At 34.8% G+C, this 26192-nt stretch overlaps 1 protein-coding gene across 1 annotated transcript in view; it reads right to left on the bottom strand.

The window, feature by feature from the left end:
• Positions 1 to 26192, bottom strand: part of Alg13 (ALG13, UDP-N-acetylglucosaminyltransferase subunit) — a 60784-nt gene that overhangs the window by 20276 nt on the left and 14316 nt on the right. Inside the window, 19 exon segments of the mRNA XM_026778482.1 lie at positions 2595 to 2650; positions 2754 to 2786; positions 3719 to 3839; positions 4351 to 4483; positions 4847 to 4960; positions 5352 to 5598; positions 6303 to 6430; positions 7967 to 8067; positions 8841 to 8905; positions 10754 to 10862; positions 11656 to 11731; positions 12919 to 13081; positions 13247 to 13328; positions 19353 to 19425; positions 20055 to 20101; positions 20918 to 20968; positions 22717 to 22800; positions 23399 to 23677; positions 23680 to 23743. Of these exon segments, the coding sequence (XP_026634283.1) occupies positions 2595 to 2650; positions 2754 to 2786; positions 3719 to 3839; positions 4351 to 4483; positions 4847 to 4960; positions 5352 to 5598; positions 6303 to 6430; positions 7967 to 8067; positions 8841 to 8905; positions 10754 to 10862; positions 11656 to 11731; positions 12919 to 13081; positions 13247 to 13328; positions 19353 to 19425; positions 20055 to 20101; positions 20918 to 20968; positions 22717 to 22800; positions 23399 to 23677; positions 23680 to 23743 (2026 nt within the window).

The raw sequence follows: 26192 nt of genomic DNA, 5'->3' as shown, positions 1-26192 counted from the left end.
TTTTTTTTCCCTTTTCGCAATAAAAATAAATAAATAAAACTCAAGTTCATATTAAAAAAATAAAACCTGAAAAAACAAAAGCTTATAAGAATAGTTTGGGTGGAAAAAGCTTTTAATTAAATGGAAGAAAGGAAAACCAAAGGATAAAAAATTAAATCAGAATTTTTACTTGCTTCCTATGATGTTATTTCATAAAACGTAAAAACAAACATTTAGTTCATGAAACTACTAGTTAACAATTCAAAAATATAGTCGCTATACAAGTTCTTCAAATATCAACTTCTCCAAGATACATGATAGGAATGCCTTTTTTGTTTCAATATCACATTATACAACTTAAGCCATATGCAGAAAGAAAATTTCTGTTCTCTCTCATATATGGAAACTTAAGAGATAAATTTAAAATAAAAAGTACCTGAAAGTGGAAGACAGCTGATTAGGAACTGAAAAGGGGCCAGAAGTAAAAAAGGGGGAAATAATGGACATAAGTAATGAATGATACTTCCATGCACAGAAATGGAACAGAAAAACTCAATGTGTAAAAATAACATGTAACAATCATAAGAAAATGAAAAGAAAAATAAAGTTAAGTGTTCACTGAGATGTGGGGGAGGCATCCAAAAGCATAATTTAGCTCAACACAAACTGGTAACTAGAAACAGGATGCTGCAGCAAAAGAAAACTAAGTGGGAAGGAGATTATGATTTGTGGCAGTTGTTTAAAAAATGAATGTCAATAATGTTTTGACTTTTTTAACAGAAGTATACGGACACCATTAGTAGTCTACACCATGTGTAGACTGGAATGAAAGGGAATAAAATCTCTTGCATATAGGAATCATAAGGTTAAGAAACACTTATTGTAAACTTCAGCAACAGAAGAGACTAAAAGCTTTGAATGACAAAAACAAGTTAAAACTCAGTTCCATAGTATGCATCATTATAGGTACCTTTAATTTTTTATTATTTCATTAACTTTTCTATAAAAATAATTAAGATCTCTGTGTACATTATGATGAATGACTCAAAATAAGACTTGAATGGATTCAACACATGTAATTATTTCCTGGAAAATTTATGGATCCTTCACTAGCACTTGATGTACTAAATTTACTTGGAATCAAGTGGAAGAATAAAGCAAGGCAAATATAAGCAGTGCATCTAATCTACAAAGAGAATTAGCAACATGGCTACTGATAATCAAAATCTAAATAAATTAATCAGCTAAAAAATTCATAAGCCAAAAACTAAATATGTGCAAGTAAATAAAATAATTTTGGGGGCCAACCAGTGGTAGCACATGCCTTTAATCCCAGTGCTTTGGAAGTAAAGCAGGTGGATCTCTGAGTTCAAGGCCATCTTGGTCTACATAGTGAGTACACGGAGAAACCCTGTCTCGAAAAACTAAAGAACTACAAAAAAATAATAATAATAATTTCTGGCTCTCCAGTTTTCTTTAGAATGTATACCAGGTGTGGTGTCAATTTGCCTTTTATCCCAGAACCCAGGAGGCAAAGGCAACAGATCTCTTGTGAGTTCAAGACCAGTCCATTTACATGTAAGTTTCAGGTCAACCAGAGCTATATAGTAAGACCCTATCTCAAAACACCAAAACAAATAAGAAAACCAAAAACAATGCAGGACAAAAAGTCACTCACTATTCATCAATTCCAACTTCAAATATGGCCAAGGAAAGAGAAAGCTTTAGAATCATTGGCTAAGAGGCCCCAGATAGTTCCCATAAATAGCTAAGAGACCAACAACAGAATGTATGACCTCAAGATCTCAGAAATGCTACAAATCAGTAATTTTTTTCTTCTATATTCCTATATTCTAAGCAGGAATTTTATTATTACTTTTCTTTTCTTTTTTTAAGATTTATTTATTTACTTACTTACTTACTTAACTTACTTAATGTTTCGCCTGCATATACTCTGTGTGAGGGTGTCGGATCCCCTAGAACTATCAATTATAGACAGCTGTGAGCTGCCATGTGGGTGCTGGGAATTGAACCCAGGTCCTCTGGAAGAGCAGTCAATGCTCTTAAATCGCTGAGCCATCTCTCCAGCCCCCTTATTATTACTTTTCATCTACTCCATGACTAAACTGAGCTGCAGGCATGGTATGAAGGCTTTTAGTTTTAGACCTCCAAGATTATATGTGTGTGTATGAATACACACATATATATGCATACATACACACATGTATGTATATGGATTCAGTATCTACATATTACCCAGAAATATTGGGCTTTGCAGTTACCTCTTTTGGAGTAAGAGCTAGTGCTAGTAGTTTAACTTTGGGAAGGAGATAACATTGAACACAGTTCTTATTCTTAGTCCTATCAAAGTATTTCCAACTTTCTGTTTTCTAGACACTGAAAGGCTCTAGTGGGATTTGCTGTGGTAAGTAAAATGAAAAGGAAAAAATGGTTAATTGTTCTCTCTCCAGTGCCAGCACACCATACAGTTTCTGCCTTGCAATCATGAATGAAGGCCACATCTGAGTCCCTAAGCAAGCTCTCCTACAGACCTCCACTGTGCCCTAACTATACAGTATATAAGCTATTCATATAAATTATTATTAAATACCTACCAGGTTTGCTGTAGATACAGTTGTGGTATATACACTGGAAGTTTCATAGCCTTGTTCTAGAGGATATAGCCAAAGCAAAAAAAAAAAAAAATGAGCATTATTTTACTTTAACATAAATAAACAATGAAGAATATCAAATTAAATCTATATTTCACTGACCTGAAGAATAAAGATAATCTCCATGATATCCTCCTAGAAAACAGAAATGTGTGTACACAGATCTTTTTAAATTGGCAGAGTAAAATGTTCAGTTTGGGCATATTTTCATAACTAAAATATATGACTTAGTCATTTGAGCTTCTTATTAGTCAACAAAAGACAAAGTGAGCTGTCAATAGTACAAATCTCTGCTCAAAATTCCCTGAGATAAGTAGCAGAGACAATTTTAGAAGAATCTTATTAATAAAGTCACTCAAAATGTCTCACACACCCTTACAGTACATAATTCTCCAGAATCGTTCAATAATAATGTATCATTGACTGGTAAATAGTAAAAATAAACAAATGCCAAACTAAGAAAAGTAGCTATTTTAAGTATACATAGAGACAAATACAAATCATAGTTTGGGTATAAATGAGGAATGGTCTTTGGGAAAGGATGAGATTGTAGAGCAGATTATATGAATACATGCAAACATGCACATGCACACACATACACTGAATTGTACACTGGTAGTAAGTAAATTGTTTTGGTATGTAAATCTTTATCTCAAGTTAAATATGTGTCAGTACCATTATCAAGAGTATAGCCTTTACCATTTTGTCGACTTTTGAACCTCAATTTCCTCACATATAATAAAGAAATGCCGTATTTCCCATAATTATCATAAAGACTGCGAATAAATTATAATCATTTACTAGAATGGATGGTAGATAGCATTCAATAAATGTTAAAATGTTTTCAGTTCAAGTAAGAACTTTTGGGGTCACATGGGCCCTGGGATTTGAACTCCAGTCCTCGGGTTTGCCTGGCAGGCACTTTATCTGTTGAAGAACCTGACCATTCCTAATATTTCTTTCAAGTTATCAGAAAGGTATGAAACTCCCAAAATAATATTTCCAAGTTCTGATATACAAATGCAACAATCAACTTTTCAAAAATTACTAAGCACTAATTCACTCACCGTTGCCACAATGGTCAGTGCTGTTTTCTGAATTCAAAGTTGGTTTGCATGAGTTATATCCCTGACTTGCAACACGGTATCCTGAAGTAACAGGAACCATTGAAGTGGAATCACCACTGCTCTGTACCAAAGAAAGACATATGCACATGTATTTGTCAGAGAAAAGTTTGGAAGGGTATTCTAAACGTCAGTTAAAAACATTAAATTTTGAGTTAATACGGTAAGATTAATGTCGCTACTTTAATACTTTAGAGTCCAAAAGAGGTGAAGCAATAAAAGAGAAAATGTCAGTTTCCTTATACCCCAGACGATCTAAACCACTATCTTCTCAGTAGCAGCTCCAAAATATGTTTTCTTAACTATAAATCGCTAAGGTAATGGCTTCATAGTTTCTGAAGATTTTATTTTATTTCATATTTCATATGAAATGTTAAAATTAGGGCTGTGGATGTATTATAGAGGTAGAATACTTTACATATGCAAAGCCTAGTTTTGATCCTAGGGGTGGGGTAAGGGTAGAAATCATATATGATATATAACACACATACACACAAAAAAAAAACACATTTCACCATATAGCATTTTAAAAAAAAAAAGAAAAACCTTTTTCAGTAAAGTTATCACCCACTTACAGGTAAAGTTGCATTCTCATTCCCTTCAAGTGCATAAAATGTAACATTTTCTTCCACACCATTCTTAGGAACAAAACCATACTGGCATTCCTTATTCATGCATTCCATCTGACGGTGGCTACGCCTAAAAGAACTTAAGTTTGGAAATCAAAATGGGAAAATGAGTTAAAATATGACAGTAATTTGCTTCTAATTTTTCAGTGAAGACAAGTACCTGATAACAGATGCTTTTGGGTTTAATTTATGTGTATGGGTATGAGTATTTTGCTCACTTGTATGTCTGTACACTATGTGTATGGTGTCTACAGAGAGATCAGAGGATCCCCTAGGATTTGAATCCTGTTCTCCAGAAGAACAACTAATGTTTTTATTCCTTAAGCCATCTCTCTAGCCCCCAAACTAAGGTTTTAGAAAGATGGTACACATTATCATTGCTTAGCAAAAAAAAACTACCCACACCAATTTTTTCTCAACTTTTAATACTTCAAATTCTTACCGAGACCTATAGGAGACATTATCATAGCTCTGGCAGCACCTTCTACCTTGGCCAGGATAAAATCCAACTTTAGGATTTGGCATGTTTTGCCTGTTTACTAAGTGAGACGAATCCCTAAAAATAAAAAAAATAAAATTAAAAAAAAAAAAGAAATACCTAACTCTTGCAAGTCTCAATAATTAAATAGAATTAACATAGTTTCTGAAAACATTTTGTAATGGTGTTGGGCCTATAAAATACTAATAGAGACACAGGCATATTTCATATAGATACTTGTTTCTGATGGCATTCTATCTTTAAGCATCTAAGTGCTTACATTTTTGTAGACAATGAATATATAGTTATGCCAAAGGATGACAAGGATAACTATGTGTCAGCTCCATGCTATCTTTTGGCACAAACTATAGAAGCTATATTTGTCAATTATACTATAATTCAGTATGGGAGTTATTTCTAAAAACCAAAACAATGGCATACATTATCATGAAAATCAATTAATTCTTACCTGGGCATCCCATATCCCCGACCTTGTCTTTGAGATGAATGTTGAGGGTAGAAATGTTCACTAGACAAAATTTGGCCAGCTGTCTGTGAATAGTACAATAGTGGGTCATGCCCAAAATGCATACTATGCTGAATTCTGGGTGGGACAAGCGAGTCTCCCCTGCTATAAGCCATGGTCATATAAACTTCTTTTCCTCGAACTTTCTTGGACATCTTCTTCCGTTGCTTCATGTTCATATCTGTCATAACTTTCAAAAAACAAATAGTAAATAAGCATTATATCCAAAGTAAATGGTTATGTTCCTCTATCCTCATCATACCTTAAAACTGTCACATAGATACTTTTCTTAGAAACAAAATAAGTATGGAAGTATAAAGTAGAAATTGATGCAGTTTTTCAAAGATATATATCAATTGGAAGGGCCAAAGAAACAGTTCACTTCTGTGTTGATGGGTGTTTTAAATAGTATTTCAACCCTCTCTTTAATACTCGCAGATTTGGTCATCAGAAAACAGTCATCTGGTCACCCAAATTATTTTTCTCTAAAAAAATACGTTGAATACATCTGGTTGCTTTTATAAAATGTCTTCCTAACTCTTTGAAAATACTTAAACTCTGTTTATGAGGTAGTCTAGAAAGTGGTTTCTCAAACAAGGATAATGCTGTCACCTGCCTCCTACAAGAGTATATCTATTAATGTCCAGAGACAATTTTATTGTTATGACTAAGCAAAATAGCCTATTAGTACCAATGGTATAGGCATCAAGGATCAATCTAGAATATACAGGATACCACTCTTCTCTCCACCAAAGCATTAGCTATCCTAGCACAGCAGTGTGGAAGAAATGCTACTCTACAACAGAACATATGACATACCTTTAGAAATTATAATGTAAGTAAACTGAAATATAAAATAACAAAAAAAGAAAAAAAATCAGTTGAGATACAAACCTATCTGTGGGAAATAGCCTCCAGTTATAGCCTGGTAACCTCTTCCTTTACGGGTTGGAATAGTAATCCAGGAAGGAAGAAGTGCCACTTGGTTGACTGGTTTTACATTAGTCATCGGAACTGCATGCCTTGAAGTGAAAGATATCATGAAGCCATTATAACACACACCTAGCTCTCAACCAAGTAAACAAATGTAGCCTTCCTGCTTCAGTTTTAAGCACATTTCCTTTTTCAGTTTTCCTTGGCTGGCCTGGAACCCACTGCCTCAAGCTGAGATATTTGCCACTTCAGTCTCCTGAGTGTGAGAAATAAGGCACACACCTCGACCCCTAACTCAAGTACATTTTCTTCAAGTCTTTTGTTACACTAGCTTTCCTATACACTTGTTAGTTTATATACTTTTACAGCCATTTAGTGTCTATCACATTCAGAATATGATGACAGGTTGTATTAACTCACAAAAATCTGCTTTCTTTCCATGAAAGATCATTATTTACTAACCAGACTCCTATCAGATTTGGGTATGTAAATTACACTTACTTTGACCAATTAAAAAGTGAAATGTTTTTTGGAGTATCAAATTGCCATGTCATGGTCTTATTTTCTATATCTGTGATCAAGAAAGCATGTTTCAAAACAAAACCTTTAGCCAGAATCTGACCTTCAAGCTCAAGACCAGAATGGAAAACTAGTTACTGTCTCAAAATAAAAAGTAGTAATGTACATACAAATACTGAAAAGGTAATATATTTAAGAATATATACATACATGTGCAAGTGACAATAAAAAAAAAGTAAGAAGAGAAGGTATATGGGCGGGTTTAGAGTGAGATAAGTGAGAAATGATGTAATTAAATTCTTGTCTCAAAAAAATTAAAAATAGTAAGGGCTGGGAAATAGTCAGTTAAACTGCTTGTCTAGTAAGTGTAAGGTCCCAGGTTTAATATACACTGTTGGAGGATGTGTGTCACTATAGAGGTGGGCTTTGAGGTCTCATATATGCTTGAGTCATACTCAGCGAGACAGATTACTTCCTGTTGCCTGATGAATCAAGATGTAGCAGCTACTTTTCCAGCAATATAGACACAGCCATGGTCATCCCTGCCACCCTCATGATGATAATGGACTAAACCTCTGAAATGTAAGCTGCCACCTCAATTAAATGGTTTCCAAGACTGGTCATAGTGTCTCTTCATAGCAATAGAAAGCCTAACTAAGAAACACAGACAGAAACTCAACAACTCACTTTTCAAATTATCATAAATATTACATCAAAATTCTATTGGACTTGATATATCAAACTATCCAATGTCTAGAATGAAGAAATTTTTTTTTTTTTTTTGGTTTTTCGAGACAGGGTTTCTCTGTGGTTTTGGAGCCTGTCCTGCAACTAGCTCTTGTAGACCAGGCTGGTCTCGAACTCACAGAGATCCGCCTGCCTCTGCTTCCCAAGTGCTGGGATTAAAGGCATGCACCACCACCACCTGGCTTAGAATGGAAAATTTTTTATATGAAACATATTTTGATATTTTACTTCTCAACATTGACTTTTATTAAGCAAAATAATTAGTTTAGCAGATACAATTGAGTTTCTTTACTAGAATCCTGATAATTCTCAATCTAATGAGCAAACACCTACTAAATTTAATTACTATACAATCTTACTTTACTGCCAGTTCCTCAATGAAAACTATTAGTGAGTTTTTGTCACTTTCAATTTCTTGAATATGAGCATTATAATATTTTCCATCTGGTTCCAAGCAAACCTGAAAGATAGAAAATGGTAGATATATATATATATATATAAAATCATCTGGTCTTGTCCACTGACAAATCTGTGTTTAGCCAAATAACCATTTCTCTCTAAACGTAATTCAATGTCTACTTTTGCAGATTTATCTATCTATCTATCTATCTATCTATCTATCTATCTATCTATCTATCTATCTATCTATCTATCTAATCTATCTATCATGAATGCAGTGTTCTACCTACATGTATGCCTGCATACCAGAAGATGGAACCAGATCTCATTACAGATGATTGTGAGCCACTGCATGGTTGCTGGGAATTGAACTCAGAACCTTTGGAAGAGCAGTGTTCTTTCTTAACTGCTATGCCATCTCTAGCCCCAATGTCTGCTTTTTTAAAGTAACTGAGATCATAGCCAGTATATGAGACATATATCAATTTACATCAAATTATCACAAAATCAATGATTAAAATTTAACACAATACAAAGAAATTTTTCTTCTAGCATTTTGTAAAGAAGTCTTCATCAACGTTTATGCTGTTGAGTTGGGCATACAATTGAGAGCCTTAGACAGGCTGGCCAAGTATTCTACAACTGAGAGCTATACCTTTAACCCTTGTTTTTTAAGACAAAGTCTGAAAAAGCTCAGCCTGGCCTTGAATGTATTATTCTCCTTTCTATGCTTCCTGAGAGATAGGATAACAGACGTGCATCACAATGCCTAGGATAATCAACTCACGTTAATGGTTAAAGGTACAAATCATTATCTTTAGAGAAGGAACTGACCTGACACTTGTCCCCTAAATGGTAAAGTCTTCCAGCATATTCTATGCAATCAGGTTTTTGAAGTTCTATTAAAGAAAAAGATTAAAAGTTCAATTTAATTGAATCCTTTTTCTTACTGCACATTATTTAATTACCTCATTTACTTTAACACAATGTATTTAATGATGCTGTTAGTAGAAGAAATGTCCCAAAGGGTCATTCTAACACCCTTGATGGGTTATTGCTATGGTCAATTTATTAAACAGACCTGCAAAATGAGTTCCGCAATTTAAATTTAAAGCACACTTAGGTAAAAATTTGTAGTTTAAGATTTGGTTAAACACAAAAGTCACAATTTGAAAGTAATACCAAGAAGCCTCATGCACATGTGTGTAAGTACTTATAAGTATTTCTTTTACTTTATGTTATACAAGGTCTTAACTTTCATTCTAATTAACCATGCTGAATTCATCAAACTTCAAGAAGTTGAATGTAAGATATTATCCCGTGCAAGCAGTATATTAACAGCTAGTTTGATGAGTTCAATTATATAATCTACAGAAAACAATTTACATTAAGAGTTTCTTTTATTACAAGTTATTTTCATAAATATGTCCTATAAAGAGCCAGACAGCCAATTTTAGATATTTTGCGTCACTAAACTTTCAAAATTAATCAATTCTCTGTGGGTGAGGGCATTTGTTATTGAACATTTAAAATTTGTCCTCTAGACTGGATGATGGTGGCAAAAATCTTTAATTCCAGCACTCTTGAGGTAGAGGCAGAAGATCTTAAGTTCACAGCCAGCCTGGTCTACAAAGCAAGTTCCAGGAGAGCCAGGCTACACAGAGAAATTCTGTCTTGAAAAATCAAATAACGAGGGTACAAAATTTGTCTTCCCATGCAATGCACCTTTAGTACTGAGTATACATAGATATGTACGTGAAAATGAATAAAATTAATAAAAAATATTCCATTCTTAAAATATTTAATAAACAATGAGTTATATAATTTTCATGTCTCAAAAAAAGTAAATAGCCGGGCGATGGTGGCGCACGCCTTTAATCCCAGCACTCGGGAGGCAGAGGCAGGCGGATCTCTGTGAGTTCAAGACTAGCCTGGTCTACAGAGCTAGTTCCAGGACAGGCTCCAAAGCCACAGAGAAACCCTGTCTCGAAAAACCAAAAAAAAAAGTAAATAATAAAAAATAAAAATTGCAATTTTAATTCTCAGCTCATGGACCAAACAAAAATGTGTGAGGTCAGAACTCATTCACTGTCCTGATTTATTTATCAATCAACACAATCACAATACTTAAATTTTGGATAAGTATTTTTTCCATTCACTAAACATCCATTGTACTCTTAAGTTACCTACAGGCTTTCTCTGTACATCATCACAGTTTTAGTCCCAGGTAAATATATAGCTCCATTTATAAACCTACTTTTCATAGATTTAAACCACATACAGGTAGTACTAGGTTCCTTTGATCTTTTTTATTTAAACAGTGTGGTAGTTTGAAATTTAATTTGTCCCCCATTATCTCATAGGGAGTGTCACTGTTAGGAAGTGTGGTTTTTTGGGGGCAAGTGTGTCACCTTGGAGGTGGGTCTAAGGTCTCATATATGCTTGAAGCACGACCAATGAGACAGATCACTTCCTGTTGTCTGTTGGATCAAGATGTACCAGCTCCTTCTCCAGTACCATTATGCTCCCCACGATGACCATAATGGACTAAACCTCTGAACTATAATCAAACCACCCAAATTAAATGTTTTCCTTTATAAGGGTTGCTGTGGTCATGCCTCTTCACAGCAACTGAAACCCCAACTAAGACAAACTGTTTGATGAAAGCATGTCTTCTAAGAAATAACTTACAATATGATCTCTTGTATCTACTGGGATTAAGAGTTACCCTGCTGATACATTATTACCTTTTCTACTGTCCAACCAAGCATCAAATTCTATATTGCGATAGATTTCTGGAGCTAGACCTTTCAGCACTTTATAAGGAAAGGGAATCTTCGATGGAGTTTCTGGAGACTGAAACAAAATTAGTAATGCTATAAACTCATCATCTTTAAAGTCATCCTTTTATGAAAAATGAATCAAAGTTCATCTCTTCTTTTTTAAAGTGTACATAATTCCCCTTTCCATTGTTATTAAAACAAAAAAAGCACAAAAATTTACCATGTATTTAAAAACAAGAGACTAAAAGAGCAAAATGTGTCTAAAATCAAGTAGGTTTTACATATAGAAATATTTCTTCTCTTTCTTCAACTTTTAAGATGATTAGCATGTGATTTTATATTTAGGTCACTTGATAAAATGAAGCAATATCAGAATATTGACTACAAACTAAGTATTAAATTTATATTATTTAATTTCAAAATAAAAGTTTCTAAAATACTTTGAGTGTTCAGAGTTAGTTTTGAAAATTCTACTACTTAAGAATAAAAATCATCTAGCTGGAAAGATGGCTTAGTGGTTAAAGAGCACTGGTTGCCTTTCTAGAGGTCTTGAGTTTAATTCCCAGCAACCATATGGTGGCTAGCAGCCATCCATAATGAGATCTGGTGCCCTCTTCTGGCCTGCAGGGAGACTTACAGGCAAAATACTGTATACATAATAGATAAATAAAATCCTTTAAAAAAAAGAATAAAAATTATCACAAAGTACATATTTTACATATTTAGAAAAGTAGGATTTCCACAGAGGAAAAAAATATTCTTCTTGGCTCTAGATAATTAGAATGGACTATTTTGTTTTAATTATTTTAAGTTATGGTGCTCTAAGACAAGTGTATGAACATTCTCTGCCTGAGAAAATATCAAACCTTCTGTTCTTCTGTTCCTTGCTTACTGTCTTCTGGTGTATTTTCAATACTGGAGCTGGCACCAATCTCTTTGATTCTAATTGAAAAGATTCAGAGAAAATATTATATAAATGCAGCAATTGTTTCTCTATGTCTCACCTACGTCACACCACTCAGTGGTAATTCTAAAAAATGAAGCAAGTTTTCAACACATCCTCATTAGCTTTCTATGTTAAGTGTGTATTAAAAAATACTTAGCAGATTACTTTCTATTAAGATGGTCCAGTGATCCTCACTTTTAAATGTTCACAGCTTCTGATTCCTCTGCCATCAAGCTGCTGCTAATCATAGAGAACTTATGTAATCACATTACAAATAGACACATACACAAACACCCCATATTGCCCACCCATTTTGATGGTATCTCTTTCCCCTGTTGCCAGTACAAAAGCAAGTAGCCATGTTCATAAAATTCAGAGTAGGTCACTCTTCCTATCAGTCAACAACAAAAAACTAAAGCTATCAATTAACTAGAAAGAATAAAATGCTACCAGGCACCTTGAGTGTGTATTTCCCAAATCCAGTTAAGAACTCAGCCCTGGACAGCTTCTTCATTACAATCTTGTGACATGATTAACAGAAGTATAAGCTAAGCCATGGCATTATTTCTAAACCACATGAGCATCAATGAGTTGTTTAAAGCTGGCAACTTTGTAGTAATATTGCCTCTTAACTACTATAGCTTCCATAAATCCAAAGCCCTTAAAAATTAGCAAAGAATGAAGAAATCTTCACTTGGACAAAAAACTGCTGCCACTGCTCATGCTCCCAAATAAGCTTTAAAAAAAATATTCTTCTGATGGTTCAGTGGGTACAAGTACTGGCTGCTAAGCCAGATAACTGACCTGGATGTTATATTGTCTTCTTAAAGCAGATTCTTAAACCCAATCTGACCTCATATGTTATGACAAAAGGTACAGAAATCTGTCTAATCAACAAATAACTTATTTATAACTAAATTTGGAGAATACTAATTCTAAAGTCTCTTCTAGAAAAAAAGATGATTCTAACTTTAACTGAACTCTAAGTCTGAGCATTTCTTACAATACAATTTGGTAAACTTTTGTCTTCCAATTAAAAACAATTTATACCTAGCATACATAGATGTGCACATATGTAATCAGGCTATTTCTACTTTCAGATGCTAACTCAAAGAAGTATGAAATCATAGAGTTGACAGACAACCCTTAATCATAAGAGTTGACAACCTTTTTCTTTCAGTACCTATCCTGGGTTGAGCTTTTCTGATCAGTACTGCCTTCTACATTTCCAGTCAAAGCATGGTTTTTGTTTCTCCTGGAACCACTTCGAAACAAATCAACTGCAGTTTTCAATAGTTCTTCATCCACAGCAAATACATCTTTATAAAGCATTTCATATAATATAGCTGAAGGAAGAAAAAGAACCAAAATCAGAATTGTCATAACAATGTTAAAACATTCATAAGCCAGCATTTAGGTTCTATAGGTGGCAACAATGTTTTAAAAGTCCTTCAGTTTAAAGACTGGTAACAAATCATCTGAAATCACACCCATACATTTACTTATTATACCTTGGCAAATTCCTGCAGTTGATTGAAATTCTTTTGAGTACACAGAATCATAGTGACCATTATTTGAATAACAGAGAAGAATCTAAAGAAAAACATACAGAATAATTGTTAACATATCTTTTGTAACCATAAAATTAAGATGGAAATCAGCAGTTAATAAACTAAATTGAATTTTATTCTTAAAAGACATTAAGCAAATGTAGAAATAAGAAAATACAATCTACACTTCAAAAAGAAACTATGACTTTTATGCAACAAGATTGAAAAAACACCAGCCTCAATCACATTCCTGAAATTCACTAAACAAGTCCTGACTTACGGATTTGCATTAAGATAGAATTTTTCACAAATTCAATTGCTGAACAAAACAGAAAGCCTAATAGATGTCGGAAGTCCAATCTTAATTTCTTGGAATAACTGGAGAAATTATGTAAAATATCCCACTATCCAACTATCCAAAATCTAGACAGAGTGAAAAAAGACAAACATTAAACAATTTGTTCAAAAGGGTAAAAGAAGGTCCAAATGAGGAGCAGAAAGAGGGAGAACAGGAACAAGGAAGTCAGGACCGCGAGGGGTGTGCCCACCCACTGAGACAATGGGACTGATCTAATGGGAGCTCACCAAGGCCAGCTGGACTGGGACTGATGGAGCATGGGATAAAACTGGACTCTCTGAATGTGGTTGACAATGAGGGCTGCTGAGAAGCCAAGGACAATGGCACTGGGTTTTGATCCTACTGCATGTACTGGCTTTGTGGGAGCCTAGCCTGTTTGGATGCTCACCTTCCTAGACCTGGATGGAGGGGGGAGGCCCTTGGACACAGGGCAGGGAACCCTGACTGCTCTTTGGACTGGAGAGGGAGGGGGACGGGGTGTGGGGGAGGGGAACGGAAATGGGAAGAGGAGAGAAGGTAGAAATTTTTAATAAAAAAAAAAAGGTAAAAGAAAAATCACTGCAGAATAGAATATGAAGAATGTACTATGGAGAAAGGACATTTCCAGAGAAATTTTAAGTTACTGATATGGCTACAAAAATAAAGCGTTAACTTCTTAGCTGATTCCTTAAATTCCCAGGCCTTTACAAAACAATTCCAGGGCTCTGTTTATTAAACTAAAACTTTTAAGTAAATGTTTCCTATGACAAAATTTCTTCATGTAATAGCTGTAAACATTTTTAAAATTTTTGCTCAAAAATCTGTTTTTGAATCAAGCACTAGTGAAAGAGCAATTCCAATTGAAAACTCAAAAAAAAAATCTCATTAGGAATGTAGAGTTTAATCTTTTTTATTTTTTGAAACAAGGGACAAGTGTAGCCCTGGCTGTCCTGGAACTCACTCTGTAGACCAGACTGGTCTCAAACTCACAAGATCAAATAAAAATCTTACAGATTCTGGGGCTAAAAGTGTTGCTTAAATGCACAATATTTGCCTACCATGCTCTCGAGGCTGGAGAGATGGCTCAGCAGTTAAAAGCACTGCTCTTCCAGAGGTCCTGAGTTCAATTCCCAGCAACCACATGGTGGGTCACAACCATCTGTACTGAGATCTGGCGCCCTGCTCTGGTGTGCGGGCATACATTGAGGCAGAATGTTGTATACATAATAAATAAATCTTTAAAAAAAGCATCTAAAACAGGAAAAAATGTGACCAACTACCTATTAAACAGAATTAATATATAGACTATTAAAAAATTCCCATTAATAAATGGACTAATGAACTGAACAGATAGTTCAAGAGAAGAAACACAAGTGTCCAATAAAATATTTTAAAACATGTTAAACATCCATTGCCATGAGATAAATGCAAATTACAATGGGTTTGAGGCTCCATCTTTCATCAAGCAGAATGGCTATCATCAAGAAAACAAGAGATGCATAAATGATTCCATGAGTAAAGTGTTTGTTCGGCACATATGTATACCCTAGTTCAGATGCCCCATGTTTACATAAACCTGGCACAATAGCTCAAGTTTCCAGTTTTCAGGGGGACAGAAATAGGTAGGATCCAGAAGCTCAGTGATATCAACTAGCTGAAAAGACAAGCTTCAGGTTCAGTAAGAGACTCTGTCTCTCAAAAATGAGGTAGAGTGGGCTAAAAAAAAAATGGCTCAGTTGTAAAGAGCATTTATCACTGTTGCAAAGGAACCTGAGTTCATTCAGTTTCCAGCATGCACATCAGGCTACCTACAACTGACTACCTATTAACTCCAGCTCCAGGAGATCTGACACTCCTGGCCTCTGCAGGCACTTGGCACTCTTCTGCCCACAAACCACACATATGTACACACATAAACACAATTAAAATTTAAGTCTCTTTTAAAAATAGCATGGAAGCCGGCCAATAGTGGCGCATGCCTTTAATCCCAGCACTCGGGAGGCAGAGGCAGGCAGATCTCTGTGAGTTCGAGACCAGCCTGGTCTACAGAGCTAGTTCCAGGATAGGCTCCAAAGCCACAGAGAAACCCTGTCTCAAAAAACCAACAAAAAAAAATAGCATGGAAACAGGAAGATTCCTAAGATCATCTTTTGGCCATCACAAGTACATTGGCAAATGTACCCACAAACAAACATGAACACATGCATACACACACATACACATGATAATATTTTAAAATTTAAAAAACAACAAAATACACTGGCAAAGACGCTGGGAGAAAGGAACTCACATACATTATAATAGTGGGAATGTAATTCAGTACAAAATACTATGGAAATCAGTATGGCAGGTCCTCAAAAAACTAAAACTAAACTGTTGCGGGAGGTCCTTCCGCTCCTCCAGCCTATAGCCACTGAGATACCAGCCCATTGGGGCGTGGTCTCTCTCCCTTTAAAAAAGGGGCTACTTCCCTTCTCGTTCTCTTCGCTTCCTGCTCCATTTCTGGCGACTAGACTCCTTCTTGATTGTGCAGAGGGCTGTTGTCTGGGACGGTTATCTGTAAGTTTTTTGCCCTTTAAATAAATACCACCCTATTAATCATAATTCCAAACTGGTGTGGGATTCTGAATTTTTTCTTAGAGCGTAATTCATAGGATAATATTGTGAATATTCACCATCTAGTAGTTCTTATCATTGTTTGTGACTTACGCCTTCACTAAACTACTAAGGACTCTAAGTAAATATATTTTACAGATAGTTGTACATCCATGTTTACTCTGCACTACTCACAAAATTAAGAAATTGACCCAGCCTAGACATCTACCAATAGATGAAAACAGACAAAGAAAATGTGGTACATGTATACCACAAAGTTTTAGTCAGTCATAATGAAATCATAGAATTTCTAGGAAAATGGGTATAACTGAGGTTGTTACATTAGGCACAATAAGCAAAACTCAGAAAGAAAAATACATTTACTCCCATATGCAGAATCTAGATTTCGATTTATATGTGTGTGTCATGAAAATAGAAAGGAGATCATGAGCAGGAAGAAAAAAAGCTTAAAAGAGTGGGGGGAGAATGAGGCTAAAATTCATATGAAATAAAATCAGGAGATACTCTGCATGAGGAAGCGCACTAGTACAGTATAGAAGAAGTGGAAGATGTAAGGTAGCAGGGAATGGGAATAAATTAGAAAAAAAGCTATCATGAAACACACACATGAAAATACCATAATGAAATCACACATTTTGGATGGTAACAAAAAATTCAATGAATGGAAAAGTTCTTTAGAGTTCAACCAGACAAGTTTTCTTAATTTCATTTATTTATGTTAATTTTGTAGGCTCTAGAATGGATCTCAAATTTATTTTACTGTTTATTTAACACTCATTTATTTCCTGTATTAAGTATACCACATTTTCCATAGGCAATGATTCCTCTTATTATCAAACATTTTGATTATTTACACACTGTGAATTTAAGGGACTCCAGAAATGGATTAGAGATGAAGAGCACACTAGCGGCTCTTCCAGAGAGCCCAAGCTCAATTCTCAACACCCACATAACTGCAGTTCCAGAGAATCTGCTATCTTCTTCTGGCTTCCTCAGGAACCAGGCACACATGTGGTACAGATTATACACTCAGGCAAAATATATACATAAAATAAAAATTATGCCAGCTCTGTACATTGCATAATTAGAAAGATTTTATCTACATACATTAAAAAATGAAAAGCAATGCAATACAGCAATGGAAATTAGATATTATATCATTTTCCTAATTATATACTAACCGTATGCATGTCTCAAATATGCTACTTTAGCTTGTACATACAACATTCTCATTATTTCTATATTCTTACGGTTCTAACAGTCAACAGTTCCCACTATGTCGATATCCACAAAATGAACAAGACTCATTTAAAAATGGAACTGTACACTGATAAGAACTACTAGATGGTGAATATACAGATATGCACAATATTATTCTATGAATTACGCTCTAAGGAAAAATTCAGAAGCAAGCATAGGGAAATAGAAAGTTTGAAGATCCCTGAATAGGATCTAAATTTCCAAATCTCATCTGAAGCTGTCTACTGCTCAAATATACACAAGAACATGCTATTTCTTCAACAATTTTGATTATTTCATACTTTCGCTTAAAATTTTTAAAGTTAGTATTAAGAGGTAAGTGCACTGATGCCCAAAATTTACTTCAACTAAGATTTTAAAAAAAAAATGGATTGGTGAATTTTTCGAGAGGGAAATATATGCGTTAAGAGACTAGTGGTGGCAGGCACATGAATGCTTCTTAATTACTTTGTCTAAGTTTGAAAATTTTCATAATAACGAGAAAAAGCTTCGTTTGGTTAAATATTCTGTACAATGAAAAGACTAATAATTTTCAACAAGGCCTATTCTACCCCTCATTATTCAGCTCTAGTCTATATTTCTGTGCACTCCCCTCCACATTCAATTAATTAAATCCCCAAAGGGTATCTTGCTTCCATGCCTTTGCATATAAGGTTCCCCATGAAGAGACAGACCTTCACGTTTGATGGACTTAGTTTTTTAATGTGTCACTACCACAATGAAGCATTCTAACTTGCTTAAGTGGGTATCTTCCTTCTCTATGTCCATTTTATGCATTACTTGTAGTATGAAACTAATCATTTAATTGTAATTAACTATTTCATGAAAGTCTTTATACCCCCTAAAGCTTCTAGGAAAAAGATTTTATTAATCAAGTACTGGTATCCTCAAAGTCCAGAAAAGCATTTGTTAATACTATAAGGGCATCATGTTTGCTGAACGAATTAGATGATCGCCACTGGTAAAATAAGTGACCCCATTTATATTTTTCTAAGGCATTTCCATCTCCAGTCAGTTATCTCTAATCCTAATACCACTTCCTTAGTTTAGATCTTTTGCCTAAATTACTATAACATCAAAGTTCTCATGTCTATTCTTGTCATCGTAAACTATTGCCAGAATTATGTTCCATGGTCTAAAATAAGATTCAAAACTGAAATATTGCAGTCCCATATTTACTGACTGAGTACTTAAAACCCTTTTCTTAAAAACCTTTTGGGATACTCTTTTGGAAAAGAAAGTCGATTACCAGCTGAGCATTTTGAAACACAACTACTTTGGGCTATTTTCTAAGCACTCTACTACACTGTAAAGCCCTCAAGATACTTTGCAGGTGAGGAAAATAGAAATGTAAAGATGAGGAGATAAAACTACATGACTTGGAAACCAACCAGGGAATAAACAGAAGAAAAGAGCTTCAGGGAAGTTGGGAATGTTTCCAAGAAATTAACAATTAAAGGATGAAACAATGGACTGTGGGAAAGTTAAACTAGCAGGAAACATGTCATGTAGACTAAGGATAAAAGATAATGAAATGACACTGAACACCTAACTTCCTCTGGTCAATGAGGAGCCAACTAGGGTTTTATGTAGTTTTGTGGGTGATAAGAACAATCTGTTTAAAAGGTAGCTAATACCAATGAGAATGACAAACTAAAGAGGAAAAGGCTGCTAGCATACATTATTACCAGTTAGACAATGTTTATTAGGTGACTCAATAGCACAATGGTACCACATTGGGCTTCAAGATTAGGTTTACTGTTTCACTAATTAGGTCAGAAGGCTTACTTCTTAGTATTGTGGTAAACCAGCAGCATCATTCAACTATATTTCAGTCAACATTCATTTTCTTACCTTTTTTTCAAAGCCATTATCTGTGACATGTATTGGTGGCTTTCCAGGATACCGGTAAAGAATGAAATCCCGACTACAGGTAGAAAACAAAGGTAGATGGGAAGAGATTACTTAGTATATACATAAGATAGCTATAACTGTAAGGCCTTGTAAGACTTTTCTTAATTTCCCCATGAAGTTTTATTATCAAAACCTAATGTGAACATTTGAAGGATCATTCGATTATTGAAGTATCTAAAATTTTTTGTTCTAACTTTACAATAGAAATGACAGTACCCTAGTGACAACATATTTTTTTAAAAAGTCAAGCATTCATAAGATTTAAAAGACAGCTATCCTGGTTTCCTACTGGAAATATTACCAGTATAGCATTTTCAGCCTCTTAGTTTGTCTTGAGATAACATCTTGTTGTGTACCCCAAGATGGTCTTAAACTCAGCATCATCTTGCCTCAGCCTCCCTTGCTCAGTTCTACTATTATAAGGAAGTTCCAGGACACCTGGCTTACATATAATCTTCCTCTCAAAGAGACACAAACTCTAGGACAGAACCAGTAATAGGGTTCTTCACCCAAGAACTCTATCAAATGGATTTTAAATTTAACCTGTCCTAAAGGGACTCTGACAGAAATCTTAATTATACACAGTCATTCCCACTCATGTTCATATTTTTCCTCTTTCATTTTCCCTCTGGTACAACTTACTTATAAATTAAAGAAAGAGCTCTTAATTCCAGCTGGCCAGCACTCTCCTAAATATAAACACAGAATTTTGATAAACTTTCAGAACTATTAGTGTTTACAACATTTTCCAGCTATTTGATATTTCAAGAAAGTATTTGTATAACACACTGTAATTTGTTCTGAATGAGAAAATTAAGATAGCTAGCAACTCTATGATATAAACTCAAATGGACCCAAAATTCTACTTAGCCATAAGGTAATAACATGATTTTAAAAGTATAAAAAGTATAACTACTATTTTAAAAAAGGTGGCAGAGTATTTACTAAATGTCATTTAACTAAAAATTGATTACTATCATCAAATAAAAGTATTTCTAAATTATTATGAATCTTCCTTCTGCAAAAAAGAACTAACAATCAGGAAAATTTTAATTTTTAAAAATTAGTAAACAAGCCGGGCGATGGTGGCACACGCCTTTAATCCCAGCACTCGGGAGGCAGGCAGATCTCTGTGAGCTCGAGACCAGCCTGGTCTACAGAGCTAGTTACAGGACAGGCTCCAAAGCCACAGAGAAACCCTGTCTCTAAAAAAAAAAAAATTAGTAAACATTACCATCCTTCTTTCCCATTACAGCGAAAAGGCTTTAAGTGTTTCCCAACATTGTCCTTCTCCCAAGCACTGTGTACACTCAGCAGGCTACAGAAACTGTCAACACAATTCTCAATAATCAACACAAACAGGCCATCGCGTCTTATCCAATAATTGTTATTCAACACAGTTAAATATTTAAATACTTTGAGGCATTATAGACATAAATGTATGTTTGGGTTACTATTTCAAACAACCATGAAAAGATGATATTCTCATATTTGAACTTACTTACCATGGGATCTCCCAACCGTTCAAGATATTTCTCAAAAGATCCCTCCACATACTTCAAAACAAAACAAAAAAAAAAAACTTGACTTAACCAAATAAATAATTTTACTGCAATCTGATTATATTCTACAGATATCAGTATCTAATGACTTTTATTTGAGATTATATTTCTTTTATTTCTCCCTTCCCTTTCCAAGCCCTCTCATATACCCCTTCCCACTCTATCAAATTCATGGCTTCTTTTTTATCACATTCATATGTATATGTATGTAGACATATATAGTCTTAAATATAATCTGCAGTCTGTACATGGGATTAAATGACTAGTTCACAGCACCTCCAGATCAACATATACACAATAGTCGAGTGAAAAAAAGGTATTTCGGAAGCTGTCTACATATTAGTGGATTTCATCAAGTGCTTTTACCTTCCAGTTTCTTTTAAAATGTCAACTTTAGCCTGGCGGTGGTGGCGCACGCCTTTAATCCCAGCACTCGGGAGGCAGAGGCAGGCGGATCTCTGTAAATTCGATACCAGCCTGGTATACAAGAGCTAGTACCAGGACAGGCTCCAAAACCAGAGAAACTCTGTCTCGGAAAAAAAAAAAAAACATAAAATGTCAACTTTATGTAACTTTACAATTTTAATCAATTAAGCAAGACCAACAATCAAAAGGATAAAATCTTCATAAGAGACATGTATACAAAGTTAAACTAATATAAAGAGAATTTCACTGGTATCAAAAAAAAAAAGCCCTGGGCACAACAAACTTTTTCTGGTGGTGGATATGGTCTACCTCGCTTTTTTTTGATGGCAGCTGCAATGACTTTTAAAATGGCTCAGAACTAAAACTGTTATTCTTAAAATGAATGATCTTATTGTAAATATGCCTCTATAAAAAACTGAAATAAAACCCACGTTCTCTATAGTTCTGATATATACCTAGCATGAACTAAATAGAGTAATTTAAATAGCACAAATTTTGACCATGAACTATAATGTATTTCAGTTATTATTATTATATTATAATAATACATATTATTATACACTGTAATGTATAACAGAGGTTTAAAATAATGAATTTATCTATCGCACTCATAGGTGCCCTTGTGCCCTTAAGATTGACTGGTATTTTTTTCTAATTTTTACTGAAAAGACACTTAAATACAGCATAAACTTTTCTAGGGGGATGGGAGAGGAAGATCAAGCTTTGAAAAGTATGTTTAACACATCTTTTGTTAAGCAAACTGTGGTCTAGGAAGTAACAGCACCCTTAATTTACAAGTTTGATTAAAATGCAGAAATCTGAAGCCTCTGCTCAAACCTACTGCATCAGAATGTATAGTTTAACAAAAGCCCCAGTGTTATGTGTATGCACAAAATACTTGAGATATGCTGCATAAGAACATAAGTCTTGCATCTCAATGTCAGGAACAGTATTTCTCTCAGGTGTGGATAAAACTGATCAACAAGCCGGGCGATGGTGGCACACGCCTTTAATCCCAGCACTCGGGAGGCAGAGGCAGGTGGATCTCTGTGAGTTCGAGACCAGCCTGGTCTACAGAGCTAGTTCCAGGACAGGCTCCAAAGCCACAGAGAAACCATGTCTCGAAAAACCAAAAAAAAAAAAAAAACTGATCGAGATTTAAAGAAGCCTTTACATTATTTTACAGTTCACTGAAACCTGTTGAGAAAATTGAAAACAAATCTCCAAAAGCAGGAGGCAAATATGCAAAAAAAAAAATTTGCCCAGTTATTATACACATTACCAACAACTCTGTTCAGTGCATATATTCTACTTACAGACTCAAAAGTTTCTTGATTTTCCTTCATATATGAGACACAAGCTCTCCTGATTTGTAAATGATGGATCTGGCTGTAAAACAGCTATAAAAGATAAGACTAGCTCACTGTCATGTCATTTGAAATAGAAGCTTCTCAATTAACACAACGAACTTAGACATTTAGTTTCCTAATCTAAAACACATGTTGGAAACAGAAAAATTAAGTCCATCTGTTACTACACCTGGTCTTCAAAGGCGAAGAAGCCATGCCTCATCTTATGAATGGTCATCTCTAGTAAGATTGAAGGCTAATAATTCTCTCCTAGACTTTCAACTCCATAATGGTACAATCTATTAATCTTTTTCTTATGCATAAAACAAAAGGGAGGACACGCTTACAAACAACTGAGATTCATTTCTAAGTTTTCTTTAACCCCACATTAATTTACCCCTCCCCCATTACAAACTGAAAATGAAAAGCAGAAAAGTAGGCACAGGAAAACAGTATTTGCTCTAATCAGCAATAGCACAGTATTTCACTGTACTTTTCAGGCGGGCCTGGATATTATCACTGAAAAAAACAGAAAAAGTAACGCTTTTGTTTCTTTCAGTAAGCTACAGATGGAGCTACTCGAACATGGCACATCTCACTCTGAAAACTTACAAACAAGACAGTATCCAGGTGTCATATTTATATTTACCTGCTCGGAAATAGCCCGGAAAAGACAAGAGGCATCCTTGGCAATCACCTTCCGAAACAGCCCTAAACTGCCTAAATATTCATCCATTGATGCCTCACTCAAAGACTTCTGGCCGCAGTTTTTCCATCCTTTATTCATTGTGCATGGGATGAGGAGAAAGGAACAGAGGGGTGAAAAAGAAGAAAACACAGAATGCAGGGAGGACTAGGCAATGGCGGCAAGTTGTGTAGGCAGGTATCCAAAACAGCTCAAGGTCTAGGCAGAAGGCAGGTGCGGCAGGGCTGAAGAATCTTGGCAATTTCCAGAAGCAGAAGCAAGAGGACTGGTGCAGCACAAGACAGGACCCTGTGGAAAAACAAAACGAAGAGCAGATGCTCCAAAGAATAAGAAACTTGAGAAACAGGGGAAGAAAAAAATTAAACAGTTACAGAAAGGTAGGACTATCAAAATCAGCTAAAGGCATAAAAAGCAGCTGAACTCTGGGGATCTGAGGAAAAGCTTGGGGAAGTTACTTCAGGAGGCTGCAAAGATTATAAAAAGCCTCACGTGTGTAAAACAGCTTACTCCACGAAAAGTACTGAGAGCACTCCCAGAATTTCCAAATAATTTCTATCCTTCAGAAGCCCTCCAGAGTTTAAAGGAAGTAAGGGTGGGGTATTTAATTCTCTTTAGTACTAAGAACATCTTTTTGAAAGACAAAGAAGAGGAGGGACCTCCATCTGCTGGGACAAAGATCACTTAAAGAAAATAAAAATGCCAAGCAACTGTTTCAGGTATAAGAATAAAGTCAACTCAGTCAATTCTAGATTAAAAAATTGTCTACAAGGACCACTGAAAATAAATCCACTCATACTACTAGGAAATCCCAATATAATTCTTGAAGAATGTCAAGTTGCTGCAGAGTACTAACAAAAACAGGGAGTTTTTAACTGAAAACAATGAGAGCTTGAGATGGCTCAGCAGCTAAAAGCATGTGCTGCAAAAGACTAGAGTTCAGTTCCCAGCACCCACGCCAAGTGGGTCACAACCACCTGTACTTCCCTGGTACTCATGAGCATCTGCACTCATATACAGTGCACATACCCACACAAATATATGTACTTAAAAAATAAATCTTCAAAAAGTGGAAACAATGAAAGCAGCATGAAATGAAATACCTTAAACAGAAACTTTTAAAAAATGTACATTTAAGATTTGACGGCACATTAACATGTTTGACATGTTGTTACATGTTAGTGTACTTTGCAGAAAAAAATTCTCTGAATCTTGGGGGGGCTCCATTTTTATTATTTTGTTTTGACATCAAGTACTATTTTTACTTAAATGCCAAAATACAACCTTTATACTTAAAGTGTTAAAAAGTTAGTTTTAGGGGCATACAGCTCAGTAATAAAGCTTGCATACTAGGTTCTTGTACACTAGATTCAATACCAGCATCCCAAATAAATAAGTCAAAAGCTTTTCTTTCCTATTGATCTAGAAATGTTAAACTTGTACTTTTCCTATTTGTACAGTGATAACACACTAAATTAAATATGTAAGGTCCTAGTTACATGGGTTTGACAAAAAAAAAATAGTATACTCTAAACGAAAGAAAAACGTTGACTTTAAAGACGTTGTAATGTAAAGTAGCTATCAAAACTGTTATTCTTCTATGTGAGTCAGCAGTAATTAAGACTGCTATCTATAGAAGAAACAGGGACCATCACTTATAATTTAAGAATAAAATAAAATCATGATAAGGAATAAAATCTTGACTTTCCTTACCATACCAATTTCATATTACCTTGTTTCTTTTCTAAAGAAACCATAATACACAGAAACTTTGTACAAGTTCTGAACTATACTGTTTGGTTACAGGGAAACCATCATTTTTTAAGATCACTAGTTCAAGTAAGAAAGACATATTTAGAATTACAATTAAAAAGTTGATTCATTTTGTCATATTTTACAAGTAAAGACAAAATACAAATTCTTTACATCTTCTGAACTTTAAACATGGATACATAAAACCTCAACAAATCCTATTCATACACTTCAATTTGAAAAAAGAACTGGAGGGGAAGGGGTGAGAAAGACAACCAAAATATAGAGGAAACCAAGAAACAAAGACCAGAAAAATCCTCAACAAAAAGACAAGAGAAAGAAAAGTATGTACTAGGAAACCAAGCAGTAGACAAAATTTATTTTTGACAAAGGAACAAAGACAATACAATAGATAATACAATATTTATATCAAGTGGTGCAAGAATTGGCCATTTGTAATACAAAAATTAACCCTAGACCTAAATCTCAGGCTTTGTTTTTTATTAATGCAAAGCAGACTAGATCTATAAAGTTTCTGTGTTTATCCTGATAGCTGCTTCCCAAGGGAGGGTTAAGACAGTAAGAGAAGAAAAGCTGCAAGGCCCTTTTGTATTGTATATTTTAGCTTCTGACCTACAAATATTTGGAAATCAATACATAAAATCAAAGTTCTTAAAAATATTCTAAGAAAAAACATTCAATACCTTGGGTTAGGTAAAGTTGTTGAAAAGCATACAGATTGTACTTTCACAAAATAACTTTTGCTCTACAAATGAAATTGTCAGACAGGTGACAACAGAAGTTACAAACTAGGGTAAAATACATGCATATCATATATTTATCAAAGAAATATTTGTATTGAATATATATAATTATTAAAAAATGACTAGGGGCCGGGCGGTGGTGGCGCACGCCTTTAATCCCAGCACTCGGGAGGCAGAGGCAGGCGGATCTCTGTGAGTTCGAGACCAGCCTGGTCTACAAGAGC

Source organism: Microtus ochrogaster, unplaced genomic scaffold (genome assembly GCF_000317375.1).
Source record: "Microtus ochrogaster isolate Prairie Vole_2 unplaced genomic scaffold, MicOch1.0 UNK180, whole genome shotgun sequence".
Classification (NCBI taxonomy): Eukaryota; Metazoa; Chordata; class Mammalia; order Rodentia; family Cricetidae; genus Microtus; species Microtus ochrogaster.
The sequence above is the reverse complement of the archived record's forward strand: the minus strand, read 5'-3'. Positions and strand labels throughout refer to the sequence as shown.